The sequence below is a fragment of the Stegodyphus dumicola genome, chromosome 10 (genome assembly GCF_044657685.1).
Source record: "Stegodyphus dumicola isolate Sdum_Otavi_A_Nest chromosome 10, ASM4465768v1".
Taxonomy (NCBI): domain Eukaryota; kingdom Metazoa; phylum Arthropoda; class Arachnida; order Araneae; family Eresidae; genus Stegodyphus; species Stegodyphus dumicola.
The window spans coordinates 64,817,652-64,838,874 of record NC_140777.1 but is presented as its reverse complement, the minus strand read 5'-3'; the positions used below and the strand labels follow the sequence as shown (position 1 = coordinate 64,838,874).

At 33.1% G+C, this 21,223-nt stretch overlaps 1 protein-coding gene across 1 annotated transcript; it reads left to right on the top strand.

Moving 5' to 3' along the window:
- The first annotated feature begins 3,723 nt into the window (after positions 1–3,723).
- On the top strand, positions 3,724–20,902 carry LOC146994993 (uncharacterized). The gene is made up of 3 exons (XM_085825115.1): positions 3,724–3,732; positions 14,795–15,785; positions 20,728–20,902. The coding sequence occupies exons 1-2, from the start codon at positions 3,724–3,726 to the stop codon at positions 15,629–15,631; spliced, it is 846 nt and encodes a 281-aa protein (XP_085681241.1). The 3' UTR covers positions 15,632–15,785; positions 20,728–20,902.
- The last annotated feature ends 321 nt before the right edge of the window (positions 20,903–21,223 follow it).

The window sequence follows — 21,223 nt, the reverse complement described above, 5'->3', positions numbered from 1 at the left end:
CTTGGTACACACTTTAAATTTAATGGACTTCTTTATATGAGTATTATCATCTAACTGAACCAAAATTATATTGAATATTTTAATAGTCAAAAATTTTACGTATGGAAATATTAAAAAATTTTATTAAAATGCATTGTATAAATTTAGTTCTAAATAAAATTAGAATTTAACATGAAATTCTTAAGGTTTTTGGTTCACAGTAGTCTTTAGATGCTATACAAGCTGTATATTAACTATGAAGTTAAAATATATAACAGAATGTTTTAAATTGTGCACGCAAAGTGGGAGTATTACGTGAACATATAAAAAATTACCTCACAAAGAAGATAAATTATAAAAGCATTTGTGGCAACACAAACTATTTGCTTACTAATTCAGCTGTGCTATGTAGTGAGCTGTAAAAAACTGGAAGTAATAGCTTTAAAAATAAATATGTTATCCCAATTCTTACAACAGGATCATATTCAGAGGTTTTGAGGGTTCTAAGGTGTACGAGACCCCTTAACGTAGTTCAATGGAGAACGTGATGCAACCACTTCGCATTCCCCAATGACTTTAGCTTTGGCACTTACGTTTCAACCGTCACCGGAATGACGGCCTTGATAATTCAACGAAAGAACATATTATCAGTACTCATTTCGTGCTCTTAACGTTCTTAGCATATTTCATGATGCCTTACCGGAAATTTCTGTTTTCAGCTATAATCCTTGAAGGAAAAGTTCTGTTCATGCTGGTTCTATCATCTCGACTTGAGGTTTTGGATGATGGTAAATTACTCATGTATCGATTGTTATACTAAGGGAACTCTATTTGTATGCCTCATGATTGAAAAGTCCATTATTGCCACCAACCATAACCGAAATCTAAGAGGATTTTATGTGGGACTTCTCAATATCTGGCAATCTCTGGCAAATTCCGCTCAACATCCACGATTTGTTTTCGTGCTGATTAGAAGCATTATCTTCTGTGTCCTAATGTGTTCTGCAGTTCTTTCGTAAGTGTTCATCACCACTGCAGTTCTAGCATACTAAGGTCGCTTTCGTCTGACGTCTGTTCCGCCTCAAGGCACTTACTTAAGTGGGTAGACTGCCTGGACGAGCTGTCACTTGTCCACTAGCTTCTGGATTGGAGTAGTTCCGATTGGGCAATGGTGTGTGCAAGTTTCTGAAAGGACTGCCACGTTTTTCATGGCGTACACTCTAGGCATTTTTTAAATCCTTGATATCCACTATTCGCAGTTGTTTCTGTACCTCAGGTTCCCGTATGCCACCGAGGAAGTATTTCATGGATTGTACTTCACGTATTTCTGTTGAGCAGTAAAAAAAGGAGAGATGGGAGAGCATTTCGATATCAGTGGCGAGCATCTGGATTATGTTGGTGTGCTTCTGCTATCGAGATATTAACTGCAGCCTTCTGTAGCCTTTTAAACACTTCTTAGTAGAGCTTTCGCGTACCGGGTACAGCATCAAAATCTAGCCTCTGGTTTTCTAGAAGAGTGGGATCGATATCGTCTTCTTCTATTCTCAGAGAAGCTGCGAAATTACAGGTTTGTCTTCGGAATCCTACCCATTTCATTTGGAGCTATACAGAACTGAGCCTTGTACATATGTCACATGTTTTTTCCATCACACGTGGAAAGCATGACAAAATGAGTCGGAAAACATAGGTACCTATTTAAAGGTATCAGAATCGTCTCCAGTTGTCATTATGAATGTGTTAAAGCTGTCAGATTCTTTGGCGACAACAGCAGAAACTTTGTCATCGATTTGTTGTTCGACATCAGAAACTCTTCCTTTGATTTGTAGTTTGGCAGCATTAACTCTTTCTTTGATTTGCTGTTTGACAGCAGAAACACGTTCTGCAGTTTCTCTAACTCTCCTTTCGACCATGTTATTTCTGCTTTCAAAATCCTCGAAAATCTTCTACTGTTGTCTTTTATTTCTTCTTGACAGGCTTAAGTATCAATTTTGGAGCGATTCCATCTTTTCTTGAACTGGTATTATTTCCCCTTTCCCTCTTTTGTTGGACGCATTTATCTCTTCTGTAAAGGAATCAACCTCTCCTTTTATATCTTCCTGGAACGCAGCAAAGACTGTCACAAGCTGCCTCAGATGCTCCTCAATTGTTCTTGTCACTAGCATTCTGTCCTACTTCTAACACCCAAAATTGTTCCTGGCATAAAGGTTCGTAAAGCATGCGGAAGAGCTGGTAGATTGTTAGAATTTATTTGTCCCGAAAAAACACTAAACAATTCTGGAGTTTTTCGAAAAGTACGAGTAAAAAAATATAATTCCAAAAATATACGAAATATGAAGAAACACTGCTAGTAGTTATCACTTTAAAGTGCTGAGAATGATGAAGAAAATACGATGAAAAGCGCACGTAAAGAGCGAACATAAATCTGTCAATACTCCTTACTCTATGCTGAACTGCAGAGTTCAGAACTGAAGTTCATTCTGGTCTTATCTCATTTTCTCACTCTCCATACCAAAAGCCTGAAACTTACAATACTGTTGGACGTCCGAAATTTTGGAAGAGAAAACAAATGAAGCCACAAGGAAAAATCTACATGGCTTATAATGACTGTCACATTAAAAAAACTATAAACTGTATTTACAGTGGTACCTCGATATACGAGTGTCCCAACATACGAGTGTTTTGAGGCAGGAGCTACCGAGCGAGCGATGTTTTTGCTTTGAGACGAGAGCAAGATTTGAGATACGAGGAATCGCACACTACACCGCTGTACACGACCGCAACATGCGCGCGCATGTAGGTGTCGTGTGCAGCGTCTAACAGTTTCTGCCACCTCAGACTAGTCCTCAGTCTGAGTGCTTGTTTCCCTCGTTTTGGAAGCATTTTTGGTAAGTTGGGTTCGCGTTTTTTGCTTTTTGTACATTTAGAAAACATTATCATATTTATTTTTATAACCCTGGGTCCAAAGAAGATGATGATGTCTATTGAATGAAAGCGTTAAATAATAGAAAACCATGAGCAAGGTGTGCGAGTAATTGACTTGGGGAGGATGTACGGGCGTAACACATCAATGATATTTACTGTGCTTGAACAAAAGGAGTTGATAAAGTATAACGCCAACTAAGGGCGTTACAATAACTTTTAAGCTCCGACCTCTCTCCGTCAAGACATGGAGAAACTACTGATGGTGTGAGTGAGAGAGAAGCAGCTTCAAGGAGGAAACTTAACACAAAGCATCATATGTGAGAAGGCACTATTACGAGTTATTTACGAGCGATTTACGGTTATTTTCTAAAGAAGATCCCACACACTTCTACAAACGTGGAATCGGAAGACCCGTTTAAAGCCAGTCGGGGCTGGTTTGACAACTTTAGGGAAAGGACCGACCTTCACTCCGTCGTCAGGCATGGTGAGGCAGCAAATCCGGATGTAAAGGCAGCTGATGTTTACATCAAAATGTTTTCCGAACAGATAGTAGCCAAAGGATACATCCCCCCCAGCAAGTCCTCAACTGTAACCAGACAGGGCTTTTCTGGAAAAGGATGCCGAATAGAACTTACATAACGGCAGAGCAGAAGATGCCAGGTCACAAACCCATTAAGGATAGATTAAATCTAGCAATTTGCGTCAATGCGAGTGGCGACTGTAAAATCAAGCCTCCGCTAGTATATTATTCGGAAAACCCCAGAGGCTTTAAGTCATATAATATTTTAAAAGAAAACCTGCCAGTTATAATTTTAAGAAGATATGTCGAGGGCAAATTCGAAGGCGTGGGACAGAATGAACTTCTTTGTGGAGTGGATAATTCTGGTGTTCTGTTCTGGTGTTGGCCTCGACAATGCCCCTACTCACCCATCAAATCTCGAAGATGATTTACTCGAAGAGTTCAAGTATATAAAATTTCCCTACCTACCACCCAACACCACTCCTATCCTGCAGCCCATGGATCAGCAGGAGATTTCTAAATTTAAGAATTTGTACACCAAGCAAATTTTCCGCCGCTGCTTTGAGGTGACAGAGAACACAAACCTTACCATTCGAGAGTTCTGGAAAAACCACTTTAACATCGTGATGTGCCTAAGAATTATTGTTCAGGCCTGGCTGGGTGTTACAACGTCTGCATGGAAGAAGCTGTGGCCTGAGGCTGTAGCTGAAAGAGAATTCGAAGGATTGGAACCCAAAGTGTCAGTGGTAGAGGAGCTTGTTTCTCTGGGAAAATCCATGAGTCTGGAGGTGGAGGAGAGAGATGTGAACGAACTCGTAGAGGAACAGTCTCAGGAGCTGACAACCGAGGAGTTACACGATCTGCATTTGCAGCAGCATACGGTGGTTCAACGAAAAATTAGTTTTGAAGAGGAGCCAGAGATGGAGGAGGTTATCCCTACAAGAGATATAAAACAGATCTTGAGAATGTGGGATAAAGTTCTAGAGTTCGTGGATAAAAATGACCGCGAAAAAGTTGCAACTAATCCTAAATCGGAGTTGTTCAACGAAACTTGCCTAACTCGATTCCGCAATACCTTGACAGGTAGGAAGAAACAAACCTCCTTGGACAGTTTTTTTAAACGATCTGCGGGTGAAAATGAGCAGATCATGACAAAAAGAGCGAAGACCAGTGACAAAAATTAAGCGCTTCCGTAGGCACTTTTTCTTTTAATTATGTTTTTATAGAATATGTATTTGTTATTTATAAATAAATGTTTCTTCTTGTTTTTGAATAAGAAACTACATTTTTCTTATTCAAAAACACTTAAAAAAACAGCTGAGGTCGTGTTTTGGGAGCTGGAACGGATTAATGGCATTTCGATTACTTTCAATGCGGAAAATTGCTTTGAGATACGAGCAAGGTTACGAAACATATTAAACTCGTATGTCGAGGTACCACTGTACTTAATTATATAATCGTTAGCAAGCAGATAGTAATAAATAATTTTAAAACTGTGCTGCTATCAATATACAAATTATGTTGACTAGTATAATTGATTTAGAATTATGCGAATACATATAATATAAGATGATGTATGTTACTACAGATACGTATTAATATAATACATATATAAGTCTGTGCATATATATGAAATCATAATTCTTTTTATACCAGTTAACAGTTCAACCATGAAAGGTTCCCCAAGAATGAAATATGGTGTAACAATGAACACTTAGTTTAGAAATTCGATTCTATTATATATTGTTGTAAAAATCATTGTAAGAGTGAAAATTCTTCATTCTGCCTTAATGCGATTTTTTGCGTTTAATGCGTTGTTTGGAGATTTTATGATCCCGAATTATATTGATGTGATATATTAATACTGCATTTGTAGACATACGTTTTCTGAGAAACGAGTCAAGGCGATTGATTTTTTGTAAAAATTTGGATTTATCCTTATTTTATTGACGTGCACCAGCACAGAATTGAGAATGGCTTGTGCTATGCTTCGATGGATGAAGAAGCGTTTGTAAGTAATGAATATTATGAACGTTTGAACATATTTAAATGAATAGTATTAAAAGTATATATTTACTTATATCATATACTAATAGTTTATGGTAAATTTTTCATTATAAATCTCATCACAGTTTCATTTCTCATTCTATTGCATTTCTGTAGCGTAACATAAATTTTGTGGTTTACATATTGTAGATTGCATCAGTTTTGCAGCGCAATTTATTCCTCGGTATGTTACTTTTAGTGTTATTAGAAATTCCATTATTTTTGTATTTTTTCTGCAATTGGTAGTATCTGATTAGGAAATTTATGTTTTATTTCAAGATATATATGAAGTTGGTTATATCAAGTGTTAAATAAACTTTGTTATTCGGGCAATAGCGTTAGCTTTATCGAGATAGATAAATGCAATTCTTATTTCTTAAATAGTCAAGATATAAAGACACACTCGAATAGTAGATTCACTCACTTTACGTTTTTTAAGGGTTATATATATACATTAAGGGCGTGTTCAAAACAACCATTGACGAGTAGTCTTGGCGTAATTCGTATTCATACCAAGATTATCCATTTCTCAAGGCAATAATTTTTGTTATTTTTGCTAAACCGTTTACGAAAATATAATTTTCCGAATCCTGAACTCTTATGCATGGAAAGGCAGATTTTAAGATATTTGTTTTGCAATTTGATGAAAAATTCGTATTTTTAAAACACCGATGTATATGTTCTCTTTTTTAAATTCTGCCAGTGTATAACATTATATAACATTCTTGTGTTATCACCATTTATAGTTGTCGCTTGCTGTACAGCATGCTGAATACATTTTACTTTCTAGGTATCTACAATTACATCGTGTTGTTTCGGTACGAACAGGGGCGAAGTATTCATCACTTAGATACATTTAAAGATAATTAATTAATTTTTCTGATTTTGATATCTATAATATATAGACAGGATTACTGATAAGAAATGTAAGAAAATAGTAAATGAAGAAGTAAATAGAAAAATTTCTTTCAGGTATTGTGAGATGTCAATATAAACTTCATACATTTTAGTAGGGGGCTGTTGACAAAGCAAAATCTTTACTATATATGTCTACGAGCTCTACGTATACAGTGTGTTGCTCAAAGTAAACTTCCTGCATTGTGAAGAGTACTACGTGTATGTCGTGATGCGTTCATGCGAAGCTTGTTCCCTCGTATGAGCTCTGCCTCTTCGAACCGAAATTGTCCGTAATCTGCAGCGTCTTGAGTTGTTTATGCAGCTTCTTGAGCTGTTCTGGTATTTCCTGTCGAATCTGACGATGACGCGGACAGTCTTGCATCCTTCGTTTACTTGCGACTTCTTCCCGTCATCGCGCATATTCTTTTAACGTTCCGCTTGCCTAATGGGCCTCCGTTTCGCTTCTGCTTACCTTTCCGGAGCACGCAGTGATTCTTGGTTTTCTGAATGTCTTTTGCGTCTGCTACTAGTTTCTGATACAGTTTGAGCAAGCGAAGTTTCTTGAGTTGTTGCTTGTCTGCTGGAACTCCTATTCGTTTCTTCTTCAGTTTCTTGAATGCGTAACCTTTCTTGTCACTATGCTTGCCTGCTGAGTTTCTAGTTGTATCTTCATTCATTTTTGAAGCATGCAAGTTTTCTTGTACTTGCCTGCTGAGTCTCCTAGTGCTTTTTACTTCATTTTTTCTGTAGCTCGCTGTAACATTTGTGCTGTCTTCTTGCGTTCAGACATTTTCGTAAATTGAAAAAAAAATTATGTAACTGTAGTAAAGTAACATTGCATCTAAAACGTTAAATACTTACAGAAGTTTAAACTTCTACTCAGAAAGGAACTGTGCAATAAAAGAAATTAAATTTTTATAAATAAATTTAGAATAGCATAATATGCATAAAACATTTCATTATGAAGAAAATGTGTTCATTCTTTCCAAGCAAAAAGTGATTCTTAAATAAATGTTTCTTGCCAAGTCAGGAAACAAAGACCTTTGACACTTCAGGTAATACATTTGAGGTCATGATTTAAATTTATTTTAATATAACAAATTTTCAAAATCTCAATAAAAGAATTAACGTAGCGATAGCATATCGTATCACGTATCTAAAGGTGAAACATAAAAGTTGCCAAAAGCAGCTATTCATTTAAAATACTTACATTAACGAAAGATTTTCGACGTACAATGACGTTATATGGAATCACGTGCTTTCTTCAACTCAGAATATAACCGTAAATAATAATAACCATAAGTTTCACGTTTGTCAATGCTATTTATTTCATATTTTTTTAACTTAAAAATTTCTCTTAAACAAACTCTACGATATGAAAGTGAGAAGGGCCAACATTTTTCCAAATAAAGCATTTTGATTTCCAGCGCGCTAGACATCGGCCACTTGGAAAAATGAATGCGAAAAATTAGCGTTTTAAGAAATTTTATATAATATCTCGAGTGATAGTCGTAGGAAGATAACAATAGTCGAAACGTTTTACCATGGATTTTTGAAATTTGAGGGTACCTCCTTCCAAACTCAAATTCCCCCACCGGTTCCGAAGGATATGATGTTACGAAAAAAAAAAAAAAAAAAAACAAAGAGGCAAATACCCGCATATATTTATATTGTTGATTACTCTTTACAATATTCAATTTCCTTTAAAAACATTTAGCTTCATTTAGATAAAAAGAAATTAAATTCAGACATTTTCCCTAGCTTTCAAGCTTTTATTGTATTTTTAAATATTCTTTTTGTCAGTGTTGCGCAAGTTTTCCGCGGCGTCATTAGGAGCCGTAGGTCGAAGACATTTAAGAATCATTGCTGTAAATAATGATCATATGATAAATTGCAATACATATTCGATTCTTTTGATTAGAATTTGAGTGCAATTCTTTATACATCAGCTACTATGCCCCTTTATGTAATGACAAAGATTATTTTCAATGATTATCCGATGAGAATGATTCTTTACAATGATTATTTGCAACGAATATTAAAAGCTGATGACTATGATTACTTAAATAGAATATGCGATGACAACGATTTTTTCCAAAAACGCTTCGATCACGTCACTATTGTAGTATATCGCTATACTCCTGGGGTTGGGAATTGTACTACGGCCCTGTAATTAAGCGTTTTAAATGACGTCAAAAAAGCCACTGAGCCAGATATTTTATTAGTAACTGCTGCGTATTGGGATCGAAACCGTTATTTAAATCTTCTGAATAAAATTTGGGATAATTCCTTCTACGTCAGAAAATAAAGCAACTTGTAACACGAATTTCAACAAAATTACATGCATCGAATAACAGGATTACTTAAACGGAAAGAACAGTACAACAAATCGCTCTTTGCAGCTCGGCTTTTGTCCGACACTTGTTTTTCAGCTATCGTATCTACCCATTTGAAGATACCATGTGAAGAATCCTTTTTTAGTGTGCAAATTAATTAAATGTATGTTATGTATATATATGGAGATATTTTTTCGAATTAGGAAAGCACCAACTTCTTTTAACGGAAACAACCGAGACATTAAATTCAGTCCAATTTAATTTTTCATCTAAATCATTTCTTAATTGCAAAAGTTCATATTAATTTTCGTTGCAAAGGAGACTAGGTGTTGCTGCAAACAAATGAAATACCAAACATCATAAATTTATTGAAGTCAACAGCAGAAAAGTGTTAAACAATTAATAGATTACTTCAGTGAAACGTAATTGCATTTAAACGTATTAAATTGTTTTCAGCAGATGTAATAATCAGGAAGATCCGAAGAGATATTGTGCGTTTAATATTTCTTTTTTTTCGCTAAATTTTTATACATTTCAGTTAACGTGTAAATCTATGTTTTGAACACATGGCCCGTTAAGTGAAGAAGTCTGTGGGAAGGCAATTTTTAATCCTGTGCGGAAATTGTCCAAACGATTGATCATTCATCGGCTCAGCATACGCAGCCATAAGGTTGAGAGCCCAATCATTGCTTAGTTGCGCTCGACTGGAAATTTGATCAGCCTGGTCAACGGAAGCCACGGTTTAAAAAATTTACATGTTCTTAAATACTTGCTTATTAACTCTTGTAATATGATTAGATACTTATAGTCACAGTTCTATAACTTTCAATAATATATTTCATAAATTGTTCAAGTGCAGACACACACTTCATATTGTAGAAAAAAAATTCTCTGGAATTTTTGATGCAAATCCTAGTTTTCTTTTTCTAAGAATGGAAAGTAATGGAGAGTGCCATTTATAAAGCTTAGGTTTTGCTAGATTTGCAGGTTTTTCGCGCTCGCATTTTACGTGCCTTCTTAAGAATCTCTGGAAATAAAATGGAAACTTTCCATGATTTGTTGCCAATCTAATTGGAGAAAAAAATGTATTCTTTATAGGGATACTTGCGGAAAGTAACTGTGGAGCAATCTTCTTGTATCTGCCTCGTCCCATCCTGTTTGTTATTTTATCAAAACGTGTTTGGAAATTTTTTTCCTGATTGCAAAGTTTGATCTGAGATGCTAGATGTCAATCAGACCTTCTAATATGGCATCCTGAGCTGCTGATGCCAGCAGCTTCATTTCCTATTATACCTGTATATCCTCATAATGGAATTTAGGCTAATAAGACGAATATTCATTTCCATATTTACTGTTTTTTGAAGATTTTGAATAAGTAAAGCTATTTTCTTCGTGGAACATAGCGCCTTTAAAAATCTTTGACAAAAATGTAAAAATGTAATGTAAAAATGCTCGCAAAATGTGACTTACTACTTTTGACAAAAAACGTATAAATAATCATTTATTAAATTAATGAATTCAAACATATGAACATATATATTTAATAAAATAAAAATATTTCAGCGCAAATAATTATCGACGTATATTTGAAGAAGAAGAAGAAGCAAAAATATACTTCAGCGAACAATTACTAGAAGAATTGGATCCGCAATGTTTAAGATTGCAATACGTGTCGGAGACGTAAGTCATTTCGGAAAAAATAATAAAACAAAACATAATGTTTCATGTCCAGTTTAATTATACGTTTAATAATTTTTTGACAAAAACGCTGGTCTGGAAAATAATACGTTTTCAGATTTGTAATGCGTAATGTTTTTTCATTCCTTCATTACAAAAATAGATTATAAATGTTTAAGTTGGAAAATCACATTGTGAAGAATTCAAATTTATTGTAATACCTTTTGATTATGAGGAAACTTTATTGCATTAACTAATGAAATACCTAAACAGAAAGCTAATATACAAAATACACGTGTTTAAACGGCCAGTTTGTAAAATTTGTGAATGAGAAGTAAGTGTGAAATAGTTGATATAATTAGAGTAACAAAGACAAAAAGGACTTTATGTTTATAAATAATATGCATATATATATGTATGTAAAACAAATTAAGTAAACACTGAAATCCATCCCATACTCTATTCGGAACAAAACTCATATAAATTGTTCTCTTCACCTGTTTCTGTTAGACTACATATTTCTAGATTTACAGAGATTTATGATATTATTTAGCTATAGTTTTGAGAATTTACTCATCAAACATAATAAAAATTTCGAGATTCTAACTTTTCATTGCAATTATTTTTTTAATATATAATATTAAATAATTTTGAATTAATAACAAATTAAAAAATAAAAATTAATTAATTAAAATATATGTTTATGTATATATATATATATATATATATAATATATGTATATATATATATATATATATATATAAATATATATATATTTAAACAAATTTAAATTCTTAACAAATACGTATAAAAGTAAAAAAGTAAAAAATAAAAATATAAAAATGCAAATTTAAATTCTAAAAAAAGGAAAAAAGCCAAATAATTTAAAATAATTTAAAAATATGCAAACATGTAAACGATTTAATTCTCGAACTAATCTACAATATCATTTAAATTCAGAAGCATAAGCAAATCAAGTGCAAAATCTATCTATGAAAAAAAATCTGATATTATATATCCCCATCACATGATTTCAGTTAAAGATGATGACTTAGCTAAGTGGGAATATAAATTTTCCTGAAACAAATATTTCTCTTACTAAACCACAATATTGTAGAACTATGCATATTTTTTCTATCTCTGTCAACGCTGGCACGGTATTCCTATCTCTGTCGTGCTACTTTCTTCCTATTCCAACAATATGAGAAATATAAATATTCTAGAAATAGGTAAGTTTAGAATTTCAAATGAATTGGGGGCGCAAATGTGAATTGAAATAAATCTGAATATTTTATCTTATTCATCTGCCAAATTTGCTCTGTATTATAGATCAATATGTGCGATCAGAATTCCTAACATTAATTCACACACACACACACACACACATATGCATATATATCTATATATATACGTTTATCGTATATATGTTACGGTGAAACACCGAAATCTGGAGAATGTCGGCTTTCACCGGTGAATGTCAACATTCACATAGTCGCTTGTTGTATGTCCGAAATATTTTTCAAAAACACTTATTTCTGACTTACACCGGTAAATGTCGACATTCACCATCTACTAATGGTGAATGTTGAACACATAAGAATATTACATTTTCTTCTCCGTAATTCGGTCGCGAAAAAACGCACTTGGGACTTAAAATAAGAACTTAAGAATATAAGAACTTGAAACACACTGTACATTCAAAATGAGAAAGGAAAATAATAGAAGTTAAAAATTTACTAAATTACGTGATTCAAATCTTATTATTTGCAACAACTTAAACTATTAGGACACTTTCAATTGCACAAGAGGCCCTTGCTTTTACAACTGCATTTATTTGTGGAACACTTCCTTTTGCAACGAGAGCGTGTACATATACTCCTCTCTTTTTGACCTACACCAGAGCATATCTGTGATTGTCGACATACACCGGTGAGGGTCCGAATGTACAAAAATGTAATGCAATATTCGATCATTCACCGACGTATTTGGTGAATGTTGACATTCTCCGGTGAAAGTCGACATTCTCCAGTTTCGATCTTTCACGGTAACATATATATATATATATATATATACGATTATATATATATAATTTATTTCCTAAACAATATTGATTAATTGATTATATTGTCTCCTAAGTTTATTTAAAGTAGAATTATTTTAAAATAGTGAATCAATACTGGTAAGTTATATTTTGAAAGATGTTTTGAGGTAACTTGAAAGTAAATTGTTAATAATGTTTTAACGGGGACTAGAATTAAATCATCATGAAGAACAAAATTTCAATTTTAAAAGGAAAAATTAAATTAAAAACATGTAATCATTGTCATTGATCAGAAAATAGTTGACTTTTCAAGGGGAACAAACCAACTCCCGTATATATATATATATACATATAATCGTTTATTGCAATTCATGATCGAAAACGCTTTCCTGGCCCCATATTGACGAGACACAACACAAGAAAAATAGGGTACGAACAGTGTAAAGGTATTTGTTTATTATTCTTACCGCAGCGGAAACTAAGAAATAAGAACAAAAACAGGGGATCGTCATCAAAGAAAGTATTCGAAAGTTCCTTCGGTGACTTCCTCTCGGGATACGTCAACACATTATTGCACGAAACCTCTGTTAGAAGTCACACAGGAACTTGTGACACATATCGTGGCAGCTGCTGGGAAAGTCCTGGGAATGCACGGTATTTTCGAGAACATCCTATGTTCGATGTGCGAGAGATGTGATACCTGCATCAGGGTGCAGGTCGTAATTTCGAACACCTTCTTTCAGGTCCATAAGTGTCTAATTTTGTTCCTATTTTTTAATTTCTCTTGCGCTAAGCATAACTGGTGTCCGTTCTTTCTTGTGTTTTGTGTTGTTTGTACCGGCCAGGAAAGTGTTTTCGGCCATGTTTTGCCATTTCATTTTTCGTCATCGTCGTCTCTCTCATATATGAGCATAAATGCTTATGACTCAAGTGTTGCTACTATATGATGAAATATACAAACACGGTGTTTAAAATGCTACATATTCCCATCCGAAAATATCTTTTTTTTATCCTCTTGCGCTTCAAATAAGAAATATGTGTCCTTCATTGTAAAATCTCCTGGAACTTTAATTCTTCTTTTTTCGAGGTCAATGGAGAAATTATTTCAGCATAGGCAGCTGTCAGTATTCAAACATTAAATTGTAAAAGCCATTAAAGTGTAGCCGAAACGCTCAGAAAGGTTTAATTCGCATAAGGATTTAGGAAATACATTTTGAAAGATTTAGCAAATTTTCCTTCAATAAATTTAATGGAACAGGCAAAAGAAATTACAGGGAACAATAAATATAGGAGAAAACAGATATTTCTTTTCCTAATTTGTTTTGCTTTGTTTGATTTCTTTCTTTATTCCTGTATAAATAATAAAACTTTAAGAATGCAACTGAAGATGAGAATAAATTTTTCAATTGAAAACAAATGATGGCAAAAATCCTAGTTCTTCTTGCTGGACGACAAAATAGACCAGCATTATGTTCCGAATTCGGAATAACGAGAGAAAATTTGAAACCTGTGCAGCCAGCGATGCAAAGAGATTGATCTGCGAGAAAGATGACTTAAATGAGGAAACTCGGAGATATTTTAATGATGTGTAAGGTTACCTCTACTGGATAATAATAAGAAATGGTAAAATACGTAAGTAAATTATACCAAAATTGAAGAAATTTAAAATATCTGGCATGCGTAAGAAATAGTAATTGATTCAAAAAATAAATGAATCCAAAGCTTTCAAACTTATACTCGTTTAAATACAGGTTTTGCTGATTCAGAAAGAACGTTACGTGTATATCTTCTAAAATGCTTTTTCCATCCTTTGTTTGTAGTTGTTTTATTTTTCATTTCAGTTTCATTTTTCCTCCTATTTTGCAATTTTCGCCATTGTTTCCCTCTGTTTTAAGCCACCTGTTTATTATTACTATTATTATTATTTCAACTTATGTCAAAATTAAGTAAGGAAAAGTAAGGCACTGAAACTTTGCAAATTATTACGCTCTACGTGAGATTCATGGAGGTCGCTTATTGCATACAAATCACGCCAAATGCTTTAACTTTTCTCCTTGGCTTTAGGTCAGAAGAACAAAAGCAACAAATTCGCCTTTTGTAGAAAAACATTCTGTCAGGCAATAAATCTACGGGGAGATTTTTCCCTATGAAACTGAGCCAAAAGTGTTATATAGTATCTAAATATGGAAGTGTTGTACATGTTAAACGTGATAGTCGTTGCATTACTTTCACTTTTTTACTACTGAAATAAAGATATACTGATTATTTTGTAGATTGGAAAACCCTCCTTGTGATCATGAAAAGGAGCAAAAACTGGAAAACGAGAAAGAACTGGAAAAGAAGCGAGAACCCGAAAAGATGCAAAAACTGGAAAAGAATCAAGAACTGGATAAAAAGGAAGAACATGAAAAGAAGGAGAAACTGGAAAAGAAGCAAGAACTGAAAAACAAGAAAAAACTGGAATTGACACAAAAACTAGAAAAGAAGCAAGAACTGAAAAAGAAGCAAAAGCTGGAAAAGATACAAAAACTAGAAAAGAAGCAAGAGCAGGAAAAGATACAAGAATTAGAAAAGAAGCAAGAACTGAAAAAGAAGCAAGAGCTGAAAAAGAAGCAAAAACTGGAAAAGAAGCAAGAACTGAAAATGAAACAAGAGCAGAAAAAGAAGCAAAAATTGGAAAAGAAGGAAGAACTGAAAAACAAACAAAAACTGGAAAAGCAACAGAAACTAGAAAAGAAGCAAGAACTGAAAGAGAAACAAACACTAGAATGGATTCAAAAACTAGAAAAGAAAGAAGAACTGAAAAAGAAGAAAAAACGGGAAGAGATACTAAAACTAGAAAAGAAAGAAGAACTGAAAATGGAGAAACAACTGAAAGAGATACAAAAACTAGTAAACAAAGAAGAACTGAAAAGTCAAAAGAAACTGGAAAAAATGCAAAAAACAACAAACAAAGAAGAACTGAAAAAGAATAAGAAACTGGAAAAAATGCAAAAACTGGAAAAGAAGCAAGAGCCGGAAAAGATGCCAGAACTGGAAAATATAGACGAGTCAGAAAAGACGCAATACCTGGAAAAAAAGCAAAAAACGGAAAAGAATCCTCATCTGAAAAACAAGCTGGAACCGGAAAAGAACTGTCAAACCCGAAAAGGAAACCGGATGAACTGCGAAAAGAGCCAGAACTCGATAACAACTGTAGAACGATTGATTTAATGACCAAACGAAGCAAGACCCGGAAAAGAAAAATAGAACAAATAAATCATACACCTGCTTCATTTTACCAAAATTTATTATCAATAACATTTTTATTATGAAGAACTTTATGGTATTCTTAGTATATGGACAGCATTTGATAATATTTTGCTCGGTAAGTGTAACTACTGATATATTATTAGCTAGTAATTAGTCATGCTAACTTTAAGATATCAGCATTATTTTAGCAGCAACTAAGTACACTCTTTCGTAGTTCAGATCTATGTTTTCAGTGCCTTTCGTGGCTGCGAGGTCTTCCGGTTTTACCTGGAAAGTCACAGTTTATTGACTTTTTTAACACATAGTCACATGACAGTATTTTTCAACTATAAATTTATGTTATGCTACTGGCTTTAAATTGTGCAAATAAATATTGCACGTCATATCTTTCATAATTGAACTCATGAAATTAATTTATACAGATTTCATTTTAAAATTTGTTTGACCCTGAGCTGTCTTATCCAACTGCAGATATTTATAGGACTTTATATCAAGGTTCAAAGAAACGTTCAAAAAGGAATGTTTATCCACTTTTAATTATGTGTTAATCAGCATGATTTGCATTACTAAGATTGTAATTCTAAACAAACTAAAAGCTATTGTAGTATGTACATTAGCTTTTCATTTGCTTTCACCTTGTTTAAATTCAGTCTGACATACCACAGTTTCCGTCTCTACTCAGGATTTTTTCAGTGTAAAAATTCAAGATTACAAATTGAAATGAGCGAAAGAAATAACTTTTAAAATGTGTGTATACATTACATCAGAATCATAATATAATTAGATAAATAAACTGAATAATATGTTATAAAGCGAATTTATATCAATTTCGATTTCTTTCAAAATAGAGATTCCTTCGCACCTCACAAATCTCACAGAAACTCTCGGTTTGTGATTCGTGAGCTTTAGTTTTTTATATTTGGAATTTGGCAGCAATATGATTCACTGTTACGATACAAATTCTTGCTCACAAATTGGTTATCTAACTAGAAAATGGTATAACTAAAATAAAATAAATATTATTAGATGGAAATGTTGGTTTGCTTTGCGTTTATCTGAATGGTATCGTATATATAAACCTGTTGGAGACGTTTTTTTCCCACACATCGAATAGAGACACATAGTCACATAATATAAATAATCTGACTACATTACTATAGTGTAAGATGAAGCTCTACCACATTTCTCTATTACTTTAGACTGCGAAAGATTTGCTAAAGCATTACAGGATCATACTCTGAAGGATCTCGCCGTTCTGTTTCATTTTCTTCCCCCTCGAAAACGCATTATCTTAATACAATAGATTACTTTTGAAGGAATGTATTATTTGAAAACCTTGTAACTGTAAGAATTATTCTCTGACGTTATTACACAAAAAGCGGTTGAGAGCCTAATCTTTTGCTATGCGCTTTAAGATGTATAAAAGCATTTTGAAATGTAAGGCCTACAAACCGAAACGTAACTTTATCTTATTTCTGTACTATTCATTAGAGTTATATACATTCCCATCAATAGATACTCAATGGCTAAATATTCTGGTTACCCAAATCAGTTCTTTTTTTCCTCTCTTCTTTTTCTTAATTTTAAATAATCCGGAAAGTAAAGCTATAGAAAATTTCACTTCTTCATTAGAAATCTGATTTGGAATTTTGTTTTCCGAGATAAAAATTTTAATTCCTTATCTCTTTTCTCAACACAAAGATCGAAAAACGTAACATCGACATTTTGAAAACATTTGTAAACTAATAGAAGGGAAAAAGCAGAATACAATGGTTCAGCAAGCATGTAAATATCTCTATCACTTAAGTTTCAGCTATGTTTGTTATAGTATATTCAGGCGTATAAGACGCACTTTTAAAACAAAATGTAAGATGGAAATTTATGCGTGCGCTCTGTACGCCAGCTATAAAAATTTTATGTTTGGAAATATGGAAAAAGTGAGCATACGAAAATTAGATTTCTGCGTGTAATTAAATTTTTTTTCTTTAAAAGAAATAACACAGTTTATGTACTTAAAAATTTTCGTTATAAAAATTCTGTTTCATTTTCACCTTCACATCTGATCCATACTTCCATAGATCCAAGTTCCTCATATTCGGCTTAAGTTATATCTTCAAGCACATCATCGGATTCTGTTTCATTTTCGCCGTCACTTTTTCTCTGATCAACAGATAAATAATCATCTTCCGTTTCAACTAGACCGTCAGATATACCACATATATTAAATGGGTTTAATTTTATTCCGTGCTTTTATTATTTACTGACACACTATTTATGGACTGGCATGACGTATTTGGTCTCCATTTGTAACTGTTTTTTTCACCTTCACGTTTGCTCGAGTATTCCACTGACGTTAAAAATATTCTATCGATGATATATTGACATATATGTCTAATATCTGAACTAATGGCAATAATCCGCCTGGATAAACTGTCATATCTGTATAACATTATTTCAACAACATATTTGTGTTATCCGTTAGATGGAGGCTGAACATGTCCCAAAGTATTGGATTTTCTTGATTATCTGAGACAAAAGGAAGCTTTTGCCAAATATTTCTTATCCACAGTTTCACGACATTTTTCTTCGCCGATCATTTCTCTTGGATACGGATGAAAACACTTTCGGGAAACTGCACTTCTGCAAAATCTTTCTTTTAAAGATATCGATGGGATTTTAATTTCGTACGGTCGGCTAAGCAGGAGATCAGTACGGTGAGGTGAGATTTCTCGTTGGACTATTGTTTCTATGTTAACCGTTATTTTTCTTTCATATCATTGTTTATTTATCTCCTACCGTATAAAAACTACTGGAATGACATCCATATTTGCAACACGTGATAGTAATTAAATTTTTCCATATTTTTAAAAACTCATCAAAGTTTTATCTCTATATTTGCGAAGCCTTTGAAAAAATTTTGTCTTTTTTTCTCGGAGAACTGAATTATTCCGTGAAGTAAATCGAAAACACAAACTCAGTTTACTTTAGAGTTTTCACTTCCATTTGCACTCCTTTTTTCTATTTTTAAGTCAAAGAAACGTACGCTGTTTCTTGTTACAATTAATTCATTCTAGCGATGATGGGGATTTTCTACAATGCAGTTTCCAACACTTTCGCCGACGGTAAGCTATTTCATTACTTCTTTATGCAATGCACAGTTATTCTTTGGCGCAATAATCATTGTAAAATTTCATGTTTCCTCCACTCGTGTACGAAACACTCACGAAAACCAAACTGCATGATTTCCATTTTCTTTCGCAAACTGAATGACTTAACATTTGAAACTTGCATTGTGTTTGTTTCGTTCGGCAAAAGCCATAACTACTGCTGAAGAAAGCACTGGATGAACTACACTTCACTAAAATCAAATGTGATATCGTTAAGTCTTTGATGTTGACATCAGAACCACGGTTTCAAATGACTACAGAAAGAAGAACATGACTCCTAATTCCGCAAATTCACTTTGGTCGAAAGTGCACTCTTATCCAAATTATGTTCCTTGTTTCTCGAAGTCCTAGAATAACATTCTCTTCCACATCCAGAATGAATACAAATCACCTCCTACCTTGCAGAAATATTTTCCCCGATAATCATTTCTCCTGCGCACCACCTTATCGCTTGCCAAACTGCAATGTTTCCGCAATTGACATATTTGCTCGTGTTTCCTAAGGTATGAAATAATCAAGAAGAGCTGTTGCGGGATATGATGTTTTTGGTATTGCCAAACCACCATGTGTATTTTATTGCTTTCTTTATTTACTAAAGACCTGATGCATTGTAATTAAGCGATATAAGAACTTGATTTATATGCGATTACGTTTTCTTATACAAAATGTTCCAACAATGTACTTATGCGTTGTAATTTCATTTATTCATAACTCAGTCTAGTTATATTTATAAAATTTTCAATAGCAAACGAATGTTTTAAGAAAACAGTTTAGACGTTTTGGGTCAAGATACTTTTCAAAAAAAGTCTAATCCAAGAGTTATTTATATGAGAAATTTTATGTAAAAACAAATGGCGCACATTTTTACGTTTGAAATTTACTGGCATATTCCATGCCAAATTTAGTAAGAGATTTCAGGTTTTTACCAGCTAAAGGAAGTCAAGGATTTCTAGAATAATTTGCAAGGTCAAGGAAGAGTTTTGTCTATTGTTAATTGATATTTTCATTTCCAAAAAAGAACGTTAAGCATTAAATTTTGAAAGAAGTTTTTTATTTTCTTTTGGCACGATGCGTAATGAGTTTACTTCAAAAAAGCTGAAAATAAAAGTACCAGTTATCTATATTTTACTATTTATATCATAATAAATAACTTACTAATTTAAAATTTAATTATAAAAAAGATTTTACTCCCACAAAAGCCGTTTTATCCATTTACGCCAGTTTGGGCACTTTTCTACTGCATATGCCTTTCATCAAATTGTACACGCTCTGTCCACAAAATATTCACTCGCTCTTTATTTGTGCAACCGTGGATATACTTCAATTAATAATCTGTTTTAAATGACGCAACTTTTTGTCTTTTCGAATAATAAACGGTTATTATTGCACAAAGTACGAAATCTGACTAATTATTTTTTCCTCCAATACCTAGACTTCTGTCTAGGTATTTGGTTATAAGAAATAAATCACAAAACAATTGACTGGTGTCAATCGAAATCAGACGGAGATACTTATGTTCAAAATTATTTCATAACGAATGCAAACTTTTTCCTCATAAAATCATGAGTGTCGGAGAAACATATGAAGAGCTAGGCTTCGTAATTTTTACAAAACAAATTATTTTAAATTTAAAAGTACCAAAGCGCAAACATTTACGTTTTTCAAAACACTTTTGTACTTGGAAGTCAATGCCCACCACAAACGACCAAGATCCGGTCTGAAATTTTGCAGACAGTGCACAGTCATCCGTTTCGAGTATCTTTCATTTTGGTTATTTGCGTATGCGATATAACCTTTTCAAATATTCTCATGCTTGTGACTCAGAATTGAATTATCATTTTAACTGATATTTTTATGTGATGTGTAACAATAATTTTGTTTATTTTTCAGGATGAAGATTCAGGCCCCCTTTGCGCATACCGACTGTAATTTGAATAGCCAGTTTACAATAACAAGCTTAATAGTAACCGACCGTCATAGGGATGCGCCCGAGGCTTAAAGGAACGCGAATCTCTATCAAATTTGCAACTTGTGCAAATGTAATTTTGACTTTAAAATTCTTTTATTTTCCCTTTCTCGTGTCAAAAATCTTTTTCTCTTCAATATTTAACTTTAATAACGTGAAACTTTAATTTAAATTTTCCTTTTCACTATTTTTACTTTAAAAAGGTTTTAAGTTCTTTCATTTTACAAAAGTAATACTGATTTTGAAAACTATAAATATTTCCTTTTGGTTTTTATTTTAAAATTTGCTTTTAAATGCTCACTTTATTTATTTTACAGAAATATTATATACTCTTATAAGCAAAATATATTTCTTTTTTGTATTTCCACAAATGGCATTTTTTAAAAAATATTTTACTCCTTTTTATTAAGGGGTGTTGGA